At 38.8% G+C, this 24,265-nt stretch overlaps 1 protein-coding gene across 3 annotated transcripts; it reads right to left on the bottom strand.

The window, feature by feature from the left end:
• CCDC90B (coiled-coil domain containing 90B) lies at positions 733-24,183 on the bottom strand. Of its 3 annotated transcripts, none has more exons than XM_018043369.1 (9): positions 23,677-24,183; positions 11,337-11,456; positions 9,206-9,309; positions 7,445-7,546; positions 6,374-6,415; positions 6,210-6,281; positions 6,057-6,110; positions 4,028-4,142; positions 733-1,266 (listed from the first exon to the last, which is right to left on the bottom strand). In XM_018043369.1, the coding sequence occupies exons 1-9, from the start codon at positions 23,756-23,758 to the stop codon at positions 1,262-1,264; spliced, it is 696 nt and encodes a 231-aa protein (XP_017898858.1). In that variant the 5' UTR covers positions 23,759-24,183; the 3' UTR covers positions 733-1,261. The 3 variants fall into 3 exon arrangements, with proteins under 3 accessions (XP_017898858.1, XP_017898857.1, XP_017898859.1); XM_018043368.1 differs by having other exon boundaries at positions 733-1,219; positions 23,677-24,181; XM_018043370.1 differs by lacking the exon at positions 11,337-11,456 and having other exon boundaries at positions 733-1,219; positions 23,677-24,182.

Genomic DNA, 24,265 nt, shown 5'->3' with positions numbered 1-24,265 from the left:
TATATATGGGCTGGTCTTTGACTGCTCTATAATTTGGATTCCCTATTTATAACTAAACAAATGATGGAGGTAATTTTGAGTAACTAATGGCTCATCAAACTTTAAAGTTTTGCCAAGGCATTATGAAACCTTGAAATATTTAGTACATCTTGGCCTTGGCTTCTTATCTGGCTAAAACTGAAGGTCTGAGATGAAATGGTATTTTGTATTTTCCTTGAAATATATATCCTATTAATAGACACCATTATCAAAGAAAATAGACCCAGTAATGGCAAAACAAAAATATAAAATTCCCCATGATTTTCTTGAGAGTAGGGATTACATGCCAGTAGACATGTGAAGAAGTGAAGTGAAGTCACTCAGTTGTGTCCGACTCTTTGCGACCCCATGGACTGTAGTCTACCGGGCTCCTCCATCCATGGGATTTTTCCAGGCAAGAGTACTGGAGTGGGTTGCCATTTCCTTCTCCAGGGATTGAACCCAGGTCTCCCGCATTGTAGGCAGACACTTTACTGTCTAAGCCACATGTGCTGGATTTTAAAAAGCTTTGTTTATGTAGTAAATTTAAGATGGGTTCCCAAGAAGCAGGGATAAACTGGTTTTTGTGAATTAGAAATTAACACCTCTACGGATTTCATACAGAGTGTCATACTTGAACTAGGGCACATTTGTTTTAAAATTTATTGTTTCAGTTCATTACCAAAAAAACCTAACTCTAGTTATATGATAAGGTGCTTTTAAAATCCAAACAACTTTATTATTGTATATATTTTACATGAATACAGTATCAAGCATGTGGGCTTGGGAATAGATTTCAGATCTGCAACAGATATGAAAGAAATCCTGTATGATGTACAGTTCAAGTAAACATACGAAAAAACTAGTTCAGTTTCTATGAGCTATCAAAAGCATAAAGACAAAAGCCCTATCACAAATCAATCAAGTTTGGAATGGCCTCTTTCAACATAATAAAGACATACATGAAAAACAAAGACAAAATATACCTTTCCATTCTAAAGTATTTCCTTTTAGTCCATATGTACTTTAATCATGTATTTGGTTCCTACTGTAACTTTAAATGTTCAGAGTAAATCCATCCAGGCAGTGTTCCAAGAGTCAAAGCAGCAGGAGTAGGAGCATGCATAGCTACAGCAGCTCCACTGTTATTTCCAGAGTCGATAGAATCCCAATGCTATTGCCAGGCAAGTAAACACTGAGGCTGTGAAGAGAAGAAGCCGTGTTATAGGTCATGCATTTGAGGTTATCCTGTAGAGACAAACAGAATAATATCATTTTCAAGTTAATTTGAAAGCAAAAAAAAAAAAAAAAAAAGGAAATCCAGCCAATTTTCTACCTTAGGTTTTTCATCCCCTAGAAAATTAAGCTAACAATAAAGGATATCCACTAGGGCATGATTAATACCAATTCTTCTTCGAAGCTTCCTATATTTTACATAAGGATGACAGTAATTTAAAAGTATGGATGGTACGTCCATTAGAATCTATAAACAGTGTTTCAAGTCATTATTAATATTACCATTATTAACAATACTACTTTAATTACAAATTAATTTTAGATATTTTTAAGTGAAAAACTTTCCTTGCCGACATTAAAAAATTAAGTCATTAAGCTAGAAGAACAGACATCCACATATCCATAAGACAAATTCAATTGTCTTAAAAGTACATTAAAAGTGATTTCATAATTATTAAAAATTTATTAAGAAAAATGAATTTTTAATGAAAACTCTTCAAAAACAACTCAGTGAGGTAGAAGAAAAGGCAGAAAAAACACCAGACTTTTAAAATAGTTCATATACCACCTGTTGTCTGTGTTACATCACTCTAAATAGAAAACCTTTCTGTTTTCAAGGTGGTGAATCTGGGTGAGGCTTTTGGACTCCCTAGCTTTTTAGTTTGTTTAAAAAGCCATGATTTTAGAGACTCTGAGATGAAAAGGAAACTTCAATATTAAAGACATAAGAAACAGCCATTCTTAGTAAAGCTATTCTATTTTTAATTAATTATATATTATCCCATTTGATCCCACTACTAAAACATGGTTAATGACAAGAGTTCCCTAATTTTAAGGAATGGGATTAGGTCTAAGTCACAGTGGGAAGCTGGACATTTGAGGAGAAAGAGTAACGCTTAAAGAATTTCTTGCCTTGTCACTGGTCAATTACACATTCTCTCATTTGATCCTGCTGCTATTTACCATGTTCCAGGTAGTGTGCTGAAGAATTCCATATATTACCTTATTTAGCCATAATTAAAACCCTATGAAGTTGGTGATAGTATTCCCATCGTATAGATGAGGCAACAAGCTCAGAGCTGTACTGTGAGCAAGCAGTGGAAGCAGGACTCAAGGCTGTGTGTACCTGACTCTAAAGTAGTTCCTGTTGCTTAAAAAGAAGAGCAGTGCCTTCAGAACAAGTAGTTGTAAATCCTCAGTGAAAAAAGGAAAGGAACATAACTTAGGAAATCTTCTAACTTTCTAAACAGACTTGCTGATTTCTTTTCCCACTGCCACTAAGTCTGTTAGTCTGCCTCGTGTATGTCCACTACTGAATGAAAAGCTTTCTGGAGACCATCACCATGCTCAGACTAACTGCGACACTGAGTAGGTAAATACACTAGAAGAAGCTGAGTGGAACAGAAGCTCTTCCTAATGGGGTGCTTCGAGATCTATTTTCAAGGTGGGAATGATCACTCCAAACCGGGCTGATCTGGAATTTCCCCTGAGCATTACTACTGAACAGATCTCTGGTTCCAGAGACTTTTGCTATGGTTTTTGGAACTCATTTTAGCCTTAGAATCCTTTTCTTCAAATAGATCTTAAGCAGAAGCCCAGTATTTGAAAAAGGCAGAAACTAAGTCATTCAAGTTGAGGAGAAGAAGGGGGTGTGGAGGTGAGCATCATCAGTAGGGGGCTGGGGCCTTCATCTTTACTCCTGCTGTTGCTCCAATATAATGAGTGCCTGCCCAGAAAAATCACTGATGCTATAAAGCAGCGATTTTATTTTGGACAACAATAACATAAAATCTTACAAGTGTGTATTTTTTGATCCCAGTTTTTAGATGTGCATAAGCAATTAATTATATAGAAATTCTAGCATGAAGGCACAAGGATGTAATGTGTGTATGTGTATTTATTCACACATGTACATGGCTATTTGGTGCAATATTATTTTTAATAATGAAAACTTCAGAGCAGAATGTCTATAAATAGCTATTTAGGTAAATTACAGTATTTTCATATTATACAATACTATGATTTCTAGTAAAAAGATATCTATGTATTCTTATGGAAACATGTTCAAGACATTTGGTTAAATTTTTTAAAAGTTGTAGCCTGTAGAATATCATCTAATTACTATTTTTAAAATCTACACTGTTCACATACAGAAGGAAAAGCCTAGGAAAGATATATACTACTAATAGTAAATACATATGGGGAGGAGAAGGCTTTCATTTTTACTATATTGCCTTTGAATTATATGACCAATTTAGGATGAAAATATATTACTTTTTTATAAAAAATAAAAATACTATTCGAGGGCATTCTTCCTAACTCCTTGGGGCTCTATAAATTGGTCAGGTCACAAGGTTCTTGAGGAACTCAGTATGTGACACACTAATTCTGGGCAGTATCCCTGCTTCCTCAGTTGGATTCAAGAATGGAGGTAATTTCTACCCCTTTGTTTGCTGTGGTATTTAATAGCCCGTATCTATTTTGGTGACCTGTACCTAAAAAATATTCATTTTTTTTCATTGTGGAATACCTAGTTTAATCTTTGTATCATTTTGTATGGCTGTTTATGTGTCTTTGATTTCTGTACACTTTTTCCTACTCAGAAGATGCAGAGCTGCCTATTAAACTTATATTTTCCAAGCACTGCAGGGGACCAAACAATAAATCTGTTACAGCTCCTCCTTTTGTGTCACAGGGCTACCTTGGGAGGTAGGAGCGAATAGGTCTGAAAATCAAATTATAGTAATTCCTTTCTCTGACAACACAGTCTTACCTGCAAGATAACGAATTGTCTCAAGCTTGTTGGATTCCATCAGGGTTTTTAAAGAAGCAATTTCAGTGTCAATTTTGTTACCAGTCTCTGAAATAATACCTCTGGTTTTGGTATCCTGTAGTAATTAAGAAAGAGGTAATTAGACTTTGTCTCTATGTATCATGGACAGAAATGTTGACTTTAGAAACCCTCATTTAGGGGCTAATTTTGTGTTAACAAAAGTTTTAAGTGGGGAAACATAGCTTAAAAAAAGCACAGCAATATAAAAACTACATGAACATTATAAACTGACAAAAACTATTCCTTCTACTTTGATATTTGGAGACTACTAGGATTATCACATTCTGGGCACATTCCACTAAAAACCTCACAGGAAGTTACAGGCATACCTCATTTTACTGCATTTAGCAAATTCTGCATTTTTTAAAAAAACAAATTGAAGGTTTGTGGCAACTTTGAGTCAGGTAGGTTTATCAGCACTATTTTTCCATAAATATTTGCTCACTTCATGTCTCTGTGTCACATTTTGGTAATTCTCACAATACTTCAAACATTTTTGTTATTACTGTATTTATTGTGATTTGTGATCAGTGACTTTTGATGTTATTATTGCAAAAAGATTACTACTCGGTAATGGCTCAGAAGATAACTGGTTAACATCTTTTTAGTGATACTTATTTTTTAATTAAGGTATGGATATTATTTATTGAGAGATAATGTATACTTAATAAATACAGTATAGTGTAAATGTAAATTTAATAAGATCTGGGAAACTGAAAAATTGCTATGACTCACTTTATTACAATATTTGCTTTATTGCTATGTCTGGAACTGGACTTGGAGTGTCTCTAAGGTATGCCTGTATTTGAGACCTAAATATACAAGGATAAACTAAGAAGCAAAAATGTCAGTCACAGAACTATCACTTTATGGGTATAAAGTCCTTAAGATATAATAGTTAAAACTTAAAGTATCTTTTACAAAAGGAAAAACCAACCAGATTTATGGTAAACTGACACCAATATTAAAGACCATGGCAGATACGCTTGTTAACACTGAATGTTTCATGCACAGGGGCTAATAAAGGGTAGGAAAAGAAGGTGATACTTAGAGCTCAGAAATTAGCTGTGAGAGAATTTGATTTCATCTCCTCTACCTGGCCAAGAAGTTAGAGAAGGGTACAGGCTGCTTGGAAAGGTAAATGGTACCTGTACTTCTAATGAATTATAATCAAGAATGATGTCTCTCATGTTAGAATGTAGACCAAGTGGCTTATAACTTTTAAAAAAAGGAAAGGACTAGGCTGAGTCAGAAAGCTAGGTTTTATTCAGCCATAGAGATTAAGTAATGTATTACAGTTTAGGATTACTGAGAGAAACAGTATTTATGAGTATGGAGTTTCTTTCTTTTTTTTTTTTTTTTGAGTATGGAGTTTCGAATCCATGTTCACGTCCTGGCTCTACCACTTACTAGCTCTGTGACCTTTACCTCTCAAGGCCTCACTTTCCGAACTGGTAAAATGGGAGTAAGAGTGCCTGCCTCACCCAGAGGTTGATACAATAACTAAATAAATAGAAAGTAAGTAAAGTAGGATCTAACATATAATAAGCACTCAATAAATATTTACTTCAAAAATAATGTAAGAGAACTACTTGAATCTAGTACTTAACTTAAATACTATGACTCCTTGTCTTTTTGAAAAAGAGTTCTCTTCCATGTAAAAATAGTTGAAAAAAAAGTGCTCCCTGGAAAGCTTGATTCCGAGTCACAAGTCACAGCTCCAGTACTACCACCCACCTAGCGGCAGCTTCCCCCGAAGTACTGGTTACCTCTAGCAGCAGCGATGAGGAAATGACGGGCTGCATAGGGCCAGCTTGTTCAAGGCCTGACTTACAGAGTGACACACGTGATGGGAGCTACATAGTGATACACGTGAGGGTAGCTACACAGTGACACACGCGAGAGTGACTCGCGTGAGGGCAGCATGACAGCTGTAGGAAAACAGAGGAGCTGTTACCCAGCAGCTTACATTTCTGGTAAATTCTGTGGTTGCTTCCATAAGTTTCTTTTCTTGATCTGTAAACTAAAGAATATGACTTATCAGGAGGTTGGAGAAAAAAAAAAACTAAAAGGAATTTAAAAGGAATAAGTGACCAAAAAAGTACATTTAAAAGCACATTACCATATCTGTTACTCTGCTCCTTTCTAGGTTGATATCCAGTTTGTTATCTGCTCTGATTCGACTAGTTTCATTCTTTAAAAGAAAATAAAAATATTTTAAAAGTGATCTTGTCATGAATATCTGCAATTTACATATTCTAAAGTGGGGAAAAAAGTTTCACTTACTATCAGTTGTTGTTTAACTTGTTCTAATTCAATTTTCATTTTCTAGGTATAAAGAAAGATCACACACAATTGGTGTTAAACCAAAAGTCCATATGATTTATCAAAAACAATCAGAAACCCTGCAAAAGCAAAAATTGGACAATCTATGGATTTCTAATATAAAATTTGATTATAAATAAAAAAAACTAATAGTTCATCTTATTAGAAAATAATATGAACATGACATTCAGTTCAGTTCAGTCACTCAGTCGTGTCCGACTCTTTGACATTAGAAAATGTTTTTATGTTTTAATATAGAAGTCCCACCAATCAATGTGGGAATATGTCCCAAGACCCCCAGTGGAAGCCTGAAACCTTGACTAATACTGAAAGCTATGTGCATACTATGTTTTTTTATTATATTAACTGGTGGGTAGCATACACAGTGTGAATACTCTGGACAAAGAGATAATTCATGTTCTGTGGGGATGAAGCAGGATGGTGAAAGATATTCTCCTACTCGGAAGAGTGTGCAATTTAAAACATATGAATTGTTTATTTCTGGAATTTTCTACTTAATGTTTTCAGATTGTGTTGACTACACATAACTACAACTGTGGAAAGCAAAAATGCAGATAAAGAGGGACCTACTGTAGTCTGCTTTAAAAAGAAGTAGGCTGATATTCTAGTATTTTAGGCTAGTGGACAACAAAGTTCTGACCGAATTACAGAAACATTTTTCTTTTAAGTGACAAAAATAATTATAGAACCCTCCCTCACCCCAAGCCACATTACTCTCAGCTCTGAAATCATTATTCTAAACCATACTAGAAATTTTGTAAAATATGTACTTCAAAGATTTCCTCCTTTATGTGACCCATATAAAATACAACTCTTTTTTTTAAAAAACAATTCTTTAAGTATGCAAAACACTGACTTATACATAGGAAGATTAGGTATGGTTAAACACGTAGTAGACTTTTACCTGAAACTTATTTAATAACCACATGAAACTGTTTTGGAGTCATATTCACCAAGTAGAATACTTGTGAAATCAGTATTTTATTATTAATAAATTGAGACTTGTATCACCTGGTTCTCTGCTCGCAGATTTGCAAATTCACTTTTCTCTAGGATGACCATATCTTTCCTGATGGAGTCCAAATGAGCCATGAGCTGTTGTACTGTTATTTCCTGAAATGCAAAATTAAAGTCATCTATCTAGTGATCTATATAATACCATCCCCTTACATGGAACTTCATGAAACTTAAAAGTGGGGTGCTCTCTGTCCTGCTTCTGAAGTCTGTGCCAGAAGCTTTCTCTCTTTTTATACTTTAATAAAACTCTGCCACACACAAACACACACACAAAATTATCTTTCTACAAGGTATACTGTTGCTTGGCTAAGTAAAAAAATTTTAAGCATATGAAACCTATATATCTGAGACAGCAAAATGAAAAGCAGGAGATTCAAGGAGAAGGATTCCCCAGTGAAGAGAAACTAATGTCTAGGTCTTTTCAATGAAAGAATCCCAATAAATTGCTTACTTAACCTCTAAGAGTTCTTCAACAAATAATCTTGTTCATTTAAAAAATATCTATGTGGGAAGATATCTCAGATATCTATCTAAGCAGGGCAGTGTGGCTCCAATCAATGTTCGGATGTGCAGAAGTTTTGCTTTAAATAGTATTCCTATATAGAAGTATTTTTCTTTATGTATGGTTGACATCCCTGACTAGTACCATCCTTAACTGTCATCTCTTATGCAGTTCTGCTTGAAATATGAACGAGGGGCACTTCCCTGGTGGTCCAGTGGTTGAGAATCTGCCCTGCAGTGTCGGGGGACGTGGGTTCGATCCCTGGTCAGGGAACTAAGATCTTCCATGCCTTAGGGCAGCTAAGCCTGTGTGCCACAACTACTGAGCCTGTACACTGCAACTAAGACTGGACAAAGCTAATAAATAAATACTTAAAAAAAAAAGAAATATTAAGGAGAATTACCTCAGAAGTCATACAGAAGAGGCTTCAAGGGGCTGTCAGTCTTGTTCCCCCAAAATATGATTATGAAGGACTTCTAAGGCATTAACTATATTATTATTTTTATTTTAATCTTTAATAAACATTTTATTACAGAATAAATATACTTATTCTGTATTAATATAATTAATAAAGAATAGTAAGGAGAGATAAAAAAGATCACTTCCTAAGGGATCAATGCAAAGAAATAGAGGAAAACAACAGAGTGGGACAGCATCTTAGCCAGGTGATATATGAAGTCCTTCCCAGCCATGCAGGGCTTCTCCTGCAATGCAGAAGACCTGGGTCCGATCTTTGGGCCGGGAAGATCCCCTGGAGAAGTGGTATGGCTACCCACTCCAGTATTCTTGCCTGGAGAATTCCATGGACAGAGGAGCCTGGAGGGGGTACAGTCCATGGGGTCCCAAAGAGTCGGACACGACTGAGTGACTCACACTTCCCTGTCATGTAAGTCCCTTCCAGCTCTCCAAGTTTGTGAAAATTAGCCAGAACACACACACGACTGCAGTCAAGTGGTCAGCTCCTCTGCTGTGGTGGGCTTCTATGGGGAAAAACTTGTTTCACCGTCTACCACCATCTCATGACTCAAATAAAGTAATTACCTTACACAATGCAAGATCTGACATTTCATTCTGTGTGTTACCATAATTTTGTGATGACCATTCTAACTCCTCAATTTCTCTGGATACTGACTTTACTAAAGGATTCTGGTCCCTTTAGAGAGAACAATAAGGAAGATGCAGGTGTGTACAGAAGGTGGGTTATGAAAGATTATCTTAATGAGACTATCAAGTGATAAAAATGGAAATATTACCTGCTGAGCTTGAGTGACCATCTCCTTATAGATAGTATCGAGGCTGACATTTGATAAAGTGGTTAATGCTGATACAATGGTTTCTGCTTGTGCTTTGTCAAATCCTATAAACAGAAAATAGGTATTTTTTTTTAATAAGTGCACATCCATCTCAAAATAGACTTCCATCATTTAAATTTTCATAAAGTTGACTCTTGAACAACATCGATTTGAATTGACTAGGTCCACTTAAGGCTTCCCTGGTGGCTCAGAGTTAAAGCGTCTGCCTGCAGTGCAGGAGACCTGGGTTCCTTCTCTGGGTTGGGAAGATTTCCCGGAGAAGGAAATGGCACCCCACTTCAGTATTCTTGCCTGGAGAATCCCATGGGTGGAGGAGCCTGGTGGGCTACAGTCCATGGGGTCGCAAAGAGTTGGACACGACTGAGCGACTTCACTCACTCAGGTCCACTTAGATGCAGATTTTTCTCAATAGTAAATACTAACATACCACACAATCTGTGGTTGGTTGAACCCATGGATGAGGAATTGTGCCACTATAAAGTTACAGGCAGATTTTCAACTGCTCAGGCGGTCGGCGTCCCTAACCTCTGTGTTGTTCAAGGGTCAACTGAAGCCTTTTGAAAAGACAAAAAGGTTATAATTAAAAACCAACAGATTATACCAAGTTACTCTCTAAAAGCACTCTCCAATTTTAATTCCACTGATCCATTTCCCCGTATCTACATCAACATTGGTATTACTAGACTTTTTTTCTTTTTTTAGTATATAATTGGTATAAAAATGGTATTGCATTGTTATTTTTATACTCAAAAATTGCATTTAAATATCTTTACACATGGGCTTCCCTGGTAGTTCAGCTGGTAAAGAATCTACCTGTAATATAAGAGACCTGGGTTTGATCCCTGGGTTGAGAAGATCCCCTGGAGAAGGGATAGGCTACCCACTTCAGTATTCTTCTGGGTTTCCTGGGAGGCTCAGACAGTAAAGAATTTGCCTGCAATGAAGGAGACCTGGGTTCGATCCCTGGGTGGGGAAGATCCCCTGGAGGAAGGCATGGCAACCCACTCCAGTATTCTTGCCTGGAGAATCCCCATGGACAGAGGAGCCTGGTGGGCTACAGTTCATAGGGCTGCAGAGTCAAACACGACTGAGTGACTAAGCACCACAGCACATCTTTTCATATATTTATTTTTCTGTGAGCTATTTATGGCCTCTGTCCATTTTTCTATAAAACTGCTTAACTTTTCTTATTGATTCATATGAATTCTTTGTATATTAAAGCAAAAGGCTCATTGTCACATGTGTTGCTAACATTTTTAACCTTATAGATATCCTTTGATACACAGATTTAAATATTTCTGTGGTCACATGTCTTTACTTTCATTGCCTTTCAGTCTTATGTCTTGCTTCCTTACTCTATAAAAGTCTAAAAATATTTCTATAATATTTTTTACACTTTTTTCTTTTACATTTAGCTTTTAATCAATCTAGAATTTATTTTCTGTAAAGAAATTTATTCCAATAGCCAGTCATTTATCATAACTCATTTATTGAAGTCCTTCCTTTCCCTAATTTGTAATGTCTTTTTCATTGCTTTCTAAGATATATATATATATACACACACACCTTACAATGATATATATATTCATATATGCTTACACACTCGTTTCTGAATGTCACTTTATTCCTTTAAGTCAACTCTTCTATTCCTATAGTATCACATACTTTAAGTAACTGTTTTGATATCTGGTAATTTTTTGTGACTGTTCTTTGATTTTTTAAATTTCTAATAGAAAATAAAAAATTGTTTTTTTTTTTCTGTTGTGCTTGTACTTCCACATAAACTTAATATCAGCCTAGAAACAATGGTTGTTTTTTGTAAATAATTGGAATTATTCTGTACACATAATCATATAATGCTGTTTAATCTGAACATATCTTGAGCATTTCTCTTTACAGTAAATATTCTTTAAGTTATACCATTTTCATGACTAAAATAGTATACTTATGGACAGGTTTTATATTTAAATAATGACTTGTAATGGTTGATAACAGTGATATTGTCTTGACTAGGTAATCTATTATGAGTGTTGTTAACATTCTCCTTTCAAGAGGGATCCACATTTCTCACCATGAGCTTCCAAGTCCAGAACCAATGCATGTGTATCAAAAGTTAATTTCCTTTGTTCTAAAGGAGTTATGTCCACTCGCCTCATATCATATCCTTCCTTGGTTGTGGTGGTGGTGAAGTCTGAAAAGAGAATTATTTTTCTGTAGTGACAGAAGCATCACACTCTAGCTTCTATAGCATTCCCCCCGTAAACCTATAATATAGTTCCAGCTTTTCTGCTCAGGAATTCTGTAATTTAAAGCAAGATAACTCCTGAGTCCACTGTTCTTTTTATCTGGAAAGTCTCCAACATTATTCTGTACCTAGAAAACAATCAATAAATGTTTTCTTTTAGTATTCTGAAATTTTAAGAGTCAGTTTAACATCATAGGACTTCGGATATTACTGCCACAAAACTGCCCAACTCTCCTCAGTGCAGAAGTCTTTCATAGAGCTATGATAATTGTTTATACATATGTCCCCATCTAAAGTAGCTTTCTATCCTCCCACTCTTAAATATCCACATTTTATTTCCTACACAGTTCTTAGTTCTAATTGGAAATTATCTTATTTACCGTTGGTCACTCTGAAACAGAATGTCAGCTCCATGAGGCCTCGACTGTTTTTCATTACTGTATCTCTAGTACCTAAAACTGGAGAAGGAAATGGCAACGCACTCCAGTATTCTTGCCTAGAAAATCCCATGCACAAAGCCTGAGCCTGCTGGGCGACAGTCCATGAGGCTGCAAAGAGTCAGACACGACTTAGCAACTGAGCACAGTACCTAAAACAGTGCTTGGCAAATAGTTGGGTCATGACATTTTACTGTTGAATCAATCAGTGAACTGGATTTTAAATCCTGGCGTATTTAGTGGTATCAACATAAAAGACCTAAGAAGTTTTACTTAGTTTTGAAATAAATGTCCTATTTCAATAAACTCTCGATTTTTAACCTAGACACACAATGGTCCTGTTTTACCTACTGCTGATGATTTTATTAAAAAGTGAACTCTGACCATACAAAGCTTTCTTGCTATTATTATGTATTAAGTAAAATAACTGCTAATTAGCATAAACACCAGTTAAACACAAGGTACTATGCTAGATACTTTATATACTACCAAGGCAAGGTGGTATTATCCTTCTTTTTAGATAAGAAGATCAAGCCTAGGAAAAGTAAAGCCTAAGGTTTTGCCTAAGGTCACAGAGTCTGGCAGAACTGGGGTTCAGACTGGAAACGCCCTGTTTCCTCATGCTGTCCTTTTTATCCTAAGTCACTTAAGACATCTAGGCACTTAAAAGACAAAGCTGCAACCTCAAGTATCACTTATTCTGCTAGTACAGTGTGTGGCAAATGTGATTCCTTCCCATGTATCTTGGCAGTCAAAAAATATCTGAGTGCTAGGCATGTGTTGGGGATAGCGGATGAGCAAAACCAGACATAACAGATGTCTTCGTTGACTTTGCAGACCAGAAGGCAGGAAACAGATTTTTTCTCTTTTAATCTAAACTCTAAGTTCAAATAATGAAAGAGTAATGTCCAGTCCTTTAGACTAATTCATTCAAGCACTCAGATGAGTTCTGGTAACCAGATATAAAAGGAAGCAGATGTAAAGGTGGATCAATCTGCACATGTGCACACACACACACAGAGACACACATTAGCACAGTCGTCAGCAATCTTCCTGGCTTTGAGCACCATCTGGAACAGGGGTCCCCAACCCCTAGGCCACAGTCCGGGTGCCAGGTCGTGCAGCAGGAGAGGCAGGTGAGCGAGTGAAGCGTCACCTGTATTTACAGCCTCTCCCCCTGCTCGCGTTACCACCTGAGCTCTGCTCTCATATCAGGGTGGCGTTAGACTCCATCCTCGTAGGAGTGCAAACCCTACTGTGAACTGTGCACGTGAGGGATCTAGGTTCCCTGTGAGAAACTAACACCTGATGATCTGGTGGAGAAGTGAGGCGGTGATGTCAGTGCTGTGGAACGGCTGCAAATACCGGTTACCATTCACAGCGGCTTGAGTGCACAGAGACCATAATAAGTCAGCTGCCTGCAGACTCATGAAAACCGTGGCAGCTGACAATTTAGCTGCACCTGGTGGCCAGCTTTAAGTCGGAATCCAGGATCCTAGTCCATGCGCGGCCTGTGCATGATTCACCACTTCTGCATTTGGTCGTCTTACCTCTTCCTTATCTTCTGAATTTTAAAACGTGTTCATATCTGCTGATTCTTGCATCTGTCAGTTCTAGCTTGGTTTCAAATGGCTGATTTTTCATCTTCATTATGGGGTGTTTTCTCTTCATTATGATTTTTTCATGCTTGGTGATTTCTGACTGAATGCTAAAAAGACTGTTACCTTGTTTGGTGGTGGTATATCTGTATTATAAATATTCTTGAACTTCACTTGGGAAGGCATTGAAATTACTTAGAATTGGTTTGACTTTTCTCCTTACATACATATAAATGTATGTGTATGTGTGTGTATATATATGTGTGTGTGTGTGTGTGTGTGTATAAATATATGAAACATCCAGGAAGATTAAAAAAAACATCTGGAGAGTGGTAGGTTCTATAATACTGCTACAAAGGTAGGAGAGTAGATACAGGGAATAGGGCGAATGGACAAGAAAACTAGACTGACCCAGACTGTGAGGATCATGGCTTACAGTGCAACGGTATTTAAAGTTTATCCTGTAGGCCAGTGGTTCTCAACCTTATTTGTGTATCAGATTCAGCCATGAAGATTTTGAAAGATAAATATACCTAAATAAGTTTTAGAGCTACTTGTGCAGTAGTTTGAGGTATAGTCCAAGCCTATAATGCTTTAAAATCTTAACAGGCAGGACTAATGCAGTCAGATTTCTAAGTCAAAGCAGCCACTCTTGGTCAAAGTTCTGTGAAAACAGTAACAAAATGAATATGCTCTGCTTGGAGCTGGTGCATGGGGATGACCCAGAGAGATGTTATGGGGAGGGAGGTGGGAGGGGGGTTCATGTTTGGGAACGCATGTAAGAATTAAAGATTTTAAAATTTTAAAAAAATAAATAAATAAAACATTTTAAATTAAAAAGAAAAAAAAGAATATGCTCTTCAACATTTGTATTGCGGGCGTTTTCTAGCTCTTCAAAGAATCAAAGTGGAATAAAAAACGTAAAACTGAAGCAAACTGTGGAGTCCATACATAGCTGCTGCTCTTCATCCCTCACTCTGACAGTGGTCTGCTTTCTTTCCTAAGTAGTAAACCTGCAGAGGCAGCTGGCTTGTAATATTTTGTGCGGACATGTGAGTTACGTGTAAATCAGATGCAAAGAAACAGAATCATTTCTTAGACGGCCCAACTGAAGAGTATTTAGCTTAGGGGAGACATCAAGATAGCAAAATAGAAGAGGGTAGAGTTCACAGAACACACAATTCTCACAAAACACCCATTGAACACTAGCATATCTCACACACTCAAAGTTTCAAGAAAGATCATCATGTAATGTGGTAGGATTAAAGGGGAAGAGAGAGAAAGAGAAAAAGGAATTGGGATGGAACCGGTGCAAGAAAAAAAGTTCCCTCCCTCTGGGAACCCCCATCACTGGCTAGGCGATCAGCTGGGACAGAGAGGGTGCTGCAGAGGCTCGGGGAAGCAGCAGAGGCCCGCGGAAGGCAGACGGAGCTGGTCCTGGCCACCTCACTGCGCCCCCAGCCTGAGACACGCATGTGCCGGTGTGCCTGGGGGCGGACAGATTCTGGAGAGGACTGTCCTGTCAGCCCAACGGGGCTGCAGTGCGGTCTGGGTCGCAACTGCCAGCGTGCACAGGATGAAGCCTGGTCTGCCACAGAAGCCCCACGGTAAATCCAAGCGTGAGGGGAGGGGCAGCCTCAGGTTTGGCATGCCCACAGCAGGTGTGGCTCTGACTCGACTAGCGTGGGGAACACACAAGTGCCAGCAGGCTGCCCACACCCAGAGGTAGGGCTGAAATCTGAGCACGTCCCCACAGATGCGTGACTGGCAGATTGATGATGCTGGTGTCTTTGTAAGCTTGGGAGCCTATTACATTAGAATACTCATTTGCTGAGATGAAAACCAAACTACAGGAATAAACTAAATAATGCAGAAGAACAAAGAAGTGATCCAGAAGATGGAACACTGGAAATCACCCAATCAAAACAGCAGACAAAGGTCAAATGAAGAAAGATGAAAGCAACTTAAAGACCTATGGGATAATATAAAGTATGCCAATCTATGCATTATAAGGATCCCAGAAGGAGAAGAAAGAGAAAAGGGGATTGAAAATGTAGTTGAAAAAATAAAAAAATTATGGCCGAAAACCTCCCAAACCGAAAGAACGACAAACAGATATCCAAATACAGGAAGCACAGAGGATCCCAACCAAGATAAACAGACCTACACCAAGATACTTTATAATTAAAATGGCGAAAGTTAAAAAAAGGATTTTAAGGGCAGCATAAGAAAAAGAATTAGGTATAAGGGAACCCCCTTAAGGCTACTGGCTTATTTCTCTGGTGGCAAGATATATTCAAAATAAGGGAAAACCGTGCAACCTAGGATACTCTACCTAGCAATATACCATTTAGAATAGAAAGAGAGAGAAAGAATTCCTCAGACAAGCAAAAACTAAAGGAATATAGCAATACTAGACCTATCCTAAAAAGAAAAAAAGTTCCTAAATAGAGAAGCAGGAATCTAGAGAAAAGAGAAGCTCAACACTAGGAAAGTAAATTACTTAAATAAACCAGTACACAGATTAAGAAAAAAAATTAACAAAGTGAGAGGGTAACAGGCAGGCAGGCCAGGGGTCTTCAAACAGAGGAAATAGGCTGCAAGTGACAGACATTTTTTCTCTCTCTTTCAAGCGGCAGGAGGAAACAAAAAGTGTTAGATTTTTTTCCCTTTCTTTACACAAATTTAAAAAGGTTTCTTTTAAAATTCTGTATTGCCATAACAACACTTGGTTACACGTGAACTTAACTTTTCTCAAACCTTGAGCTAACCAATGCATTTTTCTTACAAAAATGTTTATCTTAAGCTATTCAACTAAGACTCAGAACCGACTTGACAAACCAGTATGTTTTACTCATGCAAGTGTTCTCTGAAGCTATGTTAGTGGGGCTGTATTTGCTTGGAAACCTGCCTTTCTTCAAGATTCATGCCAATCATTTTATGGCCTGGGACAGCTCACCTTGTGCCAACGTTATCTCAGAATGCATGCTGTGGGTGAGGGGCCTGGGGCCAGTCTCTGAGTTTTGAGACATTTCCTTTCTCTAATTAGCAGTCTGCTGGTAGCTTAGAACATCCGGCTAAAGACTAGCAGGGGGGCACTCTTTCTGCCCTCTTCTGATGTCTATGTCAGAAGCTTTGTCTATCTCTTTTATACTTTAATAAAACTTTATTACACAAAAGCTCTGAGCTATCAAGCCTCGTCACTGGCCCCAGGGTTAATTCTTCTCCATAGGCCAAGAATCCTGGAGTCCTTCACAGCAACAACCTTTCAAAAGTAACTATAACTACCATGAACAGAAAAGGATAAACATGAAGACATAAAAATAGGACATCAAAATCACAAAATGTGGGCAAAGGGAGTATGAAAATGTTGATCTTTTAGACCACGTTTGAGCTTATATGACTACCAATCTAAAGCAAGAAGATACAGTAATGGATTAACAAACTTGGAAACCAGGTAACCACAAATCAAAAGCATACAATAGATACGCAAACACCAAGAAGAAAGGTAGTCAAGCATAATACAAAAGAAAACCATCAAGCCACAAAAGGAAACACAAAAAGCAAGAAAGAAACAAATACAAAATCAACTGGAAAACAAGGTTTAAAATGGCAATAAATACATATCTATCAATAATTACCTTAAATGTCAATGGACTAAATGCTCCAATCAAAAGACTAAAGGTTGGCAGACTGGATAATAAAACCAGAACCAACATTATGCTGTCTACAAGAAACCCACTTTAGGGCAAAGACACGCACAGATTGAAAGGGTGGGGATGGAAAAAGACACTTCATACAAATGGAAATGACAAGAAGGTGGGAGCAGCAAAACTCCTATCAGACAGAAATGACTTTAAAACAAAGGCTGTAATGAAAGATAAAGGACACTATATGATGATAAAAGGGTCAATATAATAAAGGGATATTACATTAGCTAACATATACACACCCAATATAGGAGCACCTAATACATAAAACAAATACTGTCACAGTCGAGAAACTGGCAGGAGTATAGTAATAGAAGACTTTAACACTGCACTGACATCAGTGGGCAGACCTTCCAGACAGAAAATCAGCAAGGCAGAGATCCTCAAGAACACAACACAACAGTTAGAAGCAATTGATATCTTTAGGATATTACATCCCCCCACACACATGATTTTCAAGCACACATGAATATTCTCTAGGACATATTAGGATACAAAACAAGCCTCAATAAATATAAGAGGATAGAAATTATTTCAAGCATCTTTTTTGATCAATTATGGTAAGAAATTAGCAATCAACCCCAGGGTCGGGGCGGGGTGGGGAGGGGGGAGAAAAGGAAAAGATTACATGGAGAATAAACAATATGCTACTAAAAAAAATAGGTCAACAATGAAATCAAAAGGGAAATATAAAAATACTTGAGACAAACGATAATGAAAACACAACCAAGCAAAATCTATGGATAAAGCAAAAGCGGCTCTAAGAGAGAAGTTCACAGGAAAACAGGCCTTCCTCAAAAAAAAAAAAAAAAAGACAAGAAAACAAGAGAAATTTCAAAAAAACTTAAGCCACCACCTAAAAGAATTAGAAAAAGAAGAGCAAACAAAACCTAAAGTCAGTAGGAGGAAGTAAATAATAAAGATCAAAGAAAATGAGGAATTCTCTGGTGGTCCACTGGTTAGAATTCTCACAAGTCATGTGGTGTGGTCAAAACAAGATAAGAATAATCTAAAATAAACAAAACCCCCCAAAAGCTGGTTTTTTGAAAGGATAAACAATATCAACATATCTGGCCAGACTCACCAAGAAGAAAAGCAAGAGGATCCAGATAAACAGAAAAAGAAATGAAAGAGGAGAAATAACAACTGAAACTGCAGAAATACAAAAAACTATAAGAGAATACTTTGAATAATTATATGCCAATAAATTGGACAACCTAGAAGTGAACAAGTTTCTAGAAACACGGAGCCCCTCAAAACTGAATCAAGAGATAATATGAACAAAACAACTGCTTGAATGTGAATTAGAATGTATAATTAAAAACACTCCCTGCAAACAAAAGTTCAGGATGGGATGGTTACACTGGAGAATTCTACCAAACATACAAAGAAGAACTTATACTGATCCTTCTCAAACTCTTCCACAAGACTGAAGAAGAGCGAACACTCCAAAGGTCATCCTATGAAGTCACTATCACCCTGATACCAAAACCAGACAAAGACATTACCAAAAAAGAAAATTACAGGCCAGTATCTCTGATGAATATAGATGCAGAAATTCTCAACAAAATATTAGCAAACTGGATCCAACAACACATAAAAGGATCATATATCATGATCAAATTGGTTTCTCTCAGGAACACAAAGATGGTCCAACACACACCAATCAATGTGCATTTCTTTACACTAACAATGAAATATCAGAAAAGGAAAGTCAGAAAACAGTCCTTTTAAAAGCCGCATCAAAAAACAAAAACAAAACAAAACTTAGGAATAAACTTGACCAAGGAGGTGAAAGAGTTATATGCTGAGAATTATAAAACACTAATAAAACTGAAGGTGATTCAAAGAAATGGAAAGAAACCCCATACTCTTGGATTAAAAGAATATTGTTAAAATGACCATACTATCCAAAGCAATATACAGATTTAATACGATCCCTACCAAATTACCCATGACATTTTTCACAGAACTAGAACAAATAATTTCAAAATTTATATAGAACTACACACACACAAACCCCTCAGAATTGCCAAATTAATCCTGAAGAAAACAAAGCTGGAGGCATAACTCTCTGAGACGTCAAACAATACTATGAAGCTACAGAAATTCCAACAGTGCGGCACTGGCACAGAAACAGACATATGGATCAATGGAGCAGGACACAGAGCCCAGAAATAAACCCACAGCCATATGATGAATTGTCTTTGACAACTGATGCAAGAATACACAACGGGAAAAAGAGTCTTTTCAGCAAGTGGTGTTGGGAAACCTGGTAAATCAATGAAATTAGAACACTCCCTACACAAGAAAATATTCAAAATGGCTTAAAGACTTAAATGTAAGACATGATACCATTAAACTCCCAGAAAAGAACATAGACAAAACATTTTCTGACATAAATTTTATCAATGTTTTCTTAGGTCAGTCTTCCAAGGCAACAGAAATAAAAGCAAAAATAAACAAGTGGAACCTAATCAAAATTATAAGCTTTTGGAAAAGGAAACCATAAACAAACCCTAAACAAACTGAAAAGACAACCATAAACAAAGAAAACCATAAACAAACTGAAAAGACAACCTATGGACTGGAAGAAGAAATCTGCAAATGATGCAACCAACAAGGGATTAATTTCCAAAATACAAACATCTCAAACAATAGCAAAAAAAAATAATAATAAAAAAAATGTGTGGATGACATAAAGACATTTTCCCAAAGACATACAGATGACCAAAAGGCACAGGAAAGGACATTCAACACTGCTAATTATTAGAGAAGTGCAATAGAAACTACAGGGTCTCACCTTACACCAGTCAGGATGGCCATCATCAAAAGCCTACAATAATAAAGGGAGAGGAGAGGGTGTGGAGAATAGGGAACCCTCCTATAAGCTGGGAGAAGTGTGAACTGGTACGGCCACTATGGAGAACAGTATGCAGGTTCCTTAAAAAGCTAAAAATAGAGTTACCATATGACCCAGCAATCCCACTCCTGGGCGTATACCCAGAGAATATCAGAATTCGAAAAGATACGTGCACCCCAGTATTCTCTGCAGCACTGTTTACAATAGCCAGGATGTGGAAGCAACGTAAATGTCCACCAGCAGAGGAGTGGATAAACAAGATGAGGCATAGACACACACACACGAGCAGACTACTACTCAGTCAGAAAAAATGCCATTTGCAACAACATGCATTGCCTAGAAAATGTCATACCAAGTGAAGACACACACAGACAAATACTGTATGATATCGCTTATATGTGGAATTTAAGAAAATGGAGCAAATGAACTTATTTATAAAACAGAAATAGGTGTAGAAAACAAACTTGTGGTTACCAGGGGGGAGAGGGGAAGGATAAATCAGGAGATTGGGATTGACATATACATACTACTATATATAAAACAGATACTACTAAGAACCTACTGTATAGCACAGGGAACTCAATACTCCATAATGACCTATAGAATCTAAGAAAGACTGGATATATGTATAGCTATAGGGGCTTCCCAGGTGGTGCTAATGGTAAAGAACCCACCTGCCAATGCAGGAAACTCGAGAGACTCAGGTTTGACCCCTGGCTTAGGAAGATCCCCTGGAAGAGTGCATGGCAGCTCACTCCAGTATTCTTGCCTAGAGAATCCAATGGACACAGGAGCCTGGTGAGGCTACAGTTCACGGGATCACAAAGAGTCAGACACAACTGAAGAGACAGCACACACGCACATGTGTAACTAATCCACTATGCTATACAGCAGAAACTGACACAGCACTGTAAATCAACTATATTCTAATAAAAATGTAAAAAGAATTTTTAAGCAAAAAAAGAGAGATTATATACAAAACGGAATATTACTCAGCCATAAAAAGTGTGAAATAATGCCATCTGCAGCAACGTGGATGGACCTAGGGACTATCATACTAAATGAAGTAAGCCAGAGAAAGACAACTATCATATGCTATCACCCACATGAAGCATCTAATAAATGATACAGACAAACTTACTTACAAAACAGAAACAGGCTCACAGACATGGAAAAGAAACTTAAGGGGAATGAGTGTGAGAAGGGATGAATTAAGGGTTTGGCATCAGCAGATACAAATTGCTATGTATAAAATCAAATCAACTAGGTTTCAATAAGAATTTTCAAAACAAAGTATAATGGTAAAGAATCTGAAAAAGAACATATAGTATAGATGTGTATATATATAACACCACTGTGGAAACTAACAACCTTGTAAATCAACTATACTTGAATTAAATTTAAAAATTAAAAAATATTACTAACTTTAGAGTTGCAACACTTCAGTGACATAGCTGATTATTAATATATATTTTTACATGCTGGTCTGTTGACATATGCTTTTCTAGTTCCATCAAGATGATGAGGATTAATATATTAAATAATAAACCAACACAAGATCTATGCGACTGATTTCTCAGGGACAACCAAAAAATCTGTTTTTAGAAGCTCAGTGTTTTTGATGTTCTGCTAAGTAAGAGAAATAGTAATGAACTAGGAAACCAGCACCAGTGGTCACAAAACTTATTTTATCTTTAAAACGGTAATTCAACTAGATGAAAACTAAGATCCTTCCCTGAGTCAGAGGTCAAGGTTTTCAAATTCCTTGAATACTGACTTGAGGCAAGCTTAAACTACTTGAACATAGTAAACATTCAGTAAATATTTGTTTAGTAATGAGGGACCCAAATTATATTAGCTCTGAAAGTTTACAAAAAGTTGAGACTAGGGCGATTTCCCAGGGTTCAAAAAACATCCGTTTTGTACATCATAATGTGTATGTATGCTAAACTCCATGGGGTCTCAAAAGAGTTGGACACGACTGAGCGACTAAATACACACACAAACTAAATACCTTTGTTCAGTCGCTCAGTCCTGTCCGACTTTTTGCAGCCCAGTAGACTGCAGCAGGCCAGACTTCCCTGTTCTTCACCACCTCTGCAGCTTGCTCAGCCTTATGTCCATTGTGTCAGTGATGCCATCCAACCAGCTCGTCCTAAACAAGTACAAATACCGTGCCAAGGACCCTGGGCACTAAACAGCAGTCTTAGAGATGGGGGGGGCGGGCGGTCAATAACTGCAGTCTTGCTGTGTGACTAAAATGAAACGAGCAAAACAGCTCAAAGTTGTGGTGCTGGACATCTCAGTTCCCCTGCACTTAAGATTTAAGGTGAATACAGAACGCTGAGGTTAGTACGAAGTAACTACTCTGCAGACAACCCCAAAGGGTTTAAAAATTGTGGGGAAAAGATTCTGGAAACGACTCTCAATAAATTCAGTTGTCCAGCACACACTGGTGACAGGCGCACCTGCCCGTCAACCACTGTAGCTTCCCGTGATCACGTTCCTTTTTCTTGAAAGGCGATTGCCAAGTACTGAAAACCACAGCGTAAATAAAGCGTTTGTTGTTCAGTCGCTCAGTCGAGTCCGACTCGTTGCGACCCTACGGGCTGCAGCATGCCAGGCTTCCCTGTCCTTCACCGTCTCTCGGAGTTTGCTCCCGAGTACCGAAAAATATGGTTTTTCCAGTGGTCATGTATGGATGTGAGAGTTGGACTGTGAAGAAAGCTGAGCGTCGAAGAATTGATGCTTTTGAACTGTGGTGTTGGAGAAGACTCCTGAGAGTCCCTTGGACTGCAAGGAGATCCAACCAGTCCATTCTAGAGGAGATCAGACCTGGGTGTTCCTTGGAAGGAATGATGCTAAAGCTGAAACTCCAGTACTTTGGCCACCTCATGCAAAGAGTTGACTCATTGGAAAAGACTCTGATGCTGGGAGGGATTGGGGCCAGGAGGAGAAGGAGACGACAGAGGATGAGATGGCGCGATGGAAGATGAGATGGCGCGATGGCATCACCGACTCGATGGACGTGAGTCTGAGTGAACTCCGGGAGTTGGTGATGGACAGGGAGGCCTGGCGTGCTGCGATTCATGGGATCGCAGAGAGTCGGACACGACTGAGCGACTGAACTGAACCGAACCGAAAACTACAGCGAAAATAAAGCGGACCTGAAGTGAAACGGGCGCTGTAGATTACCAAATGACCTGGGCTCGAGGTAGGCACCCGAGTAACACAGTCTAAGTTTGAACAAACCGCGAAAGGTGACGGCCCTCTCGGGGCACAAACTACACGCCTGCGAGGGGGCGGGGACGACCAGCCTCCCTTGACAGAGAAGGGTTCAGAGGGACACCTGGTGGGGCTCGAGCGAAAGAGCCAGGCGGGAAGACAGGCCTTCGGAGGCTCGCGCTCCCGTCTCAACCCCGAGGCTCGGCAGCAGGGTTGCCAGGCCCCGGAGCGGGCTGGAGGGAGGCGGCGGCACCCTCGCCTTCCTCTCGCCCAAGCCGGCACCACCTCCCCACAGCGAACACAGGCATCGGGCGACACGGTGCCTTTCCTCACCTCTCCGCAGGGCCGGCGAAAAACGCCCAAAGGGGCTCAAAACCTCAGAACGCAGGAGCGGCCGAACCCAGCGGCCCCACATTTCACGGGTTTTTCCAGCTGGAGGCAGCCGGGTGAGAAGACAGGGCGAATCCCGCTCAGCCTTTCGGGCAACGTAGTTCTGGCGCCAAGAGGATGCCGGGAAATGTAGTTTTCGGGCCGTAGCACCTCCAACGCCCTTCCCAGCACAGGCTCGCACCGCGCGCAGTCTCGCGAAGTTGGGCCTCTCCACAGACGGACCCGTAGCTCACCAGCATGGTTTACAGCGGCTCCGCTTCTCTCACCGCCCCACCCCAACCCGTGCACGCCGTTACCGCCCTAAGAAGTGGAATCTTGTTTGAGAACCTCCCGACGCCCGTTCCCTGGCAATGAGCTGTACAGCTAAACGGCCGACTCCCGCCAGAGAGCCAGCGGCCATCACCGCTTTGGGTTAGGGAACGACAGAGTAACGTCCAACCCCGCGGCAACCTGGGACGTGCAGGCCTTGGCCGCTGAGCATGCCGGGAGTTGCGCAGAGCGCTTCTGGGAAGTGTAGTCCCCCCGAGGCTCT

Source organism: Capra hircus, chromosome 29, assembly GCF_001704415.2.
Source record: "Capra hircus breed San Clemente chromosome 29, ASM170441v1, whole genome shotgun sequence".
Taxonomy (NCBI): Eukaryota; Metazoa; Chordata; class Mammalia; order Artiodactyla; family Bovidae; genus Capra; species Capra hircus.
This window is presented reverse-complemented; position numbering and strand designations above follow the sequence as displayed.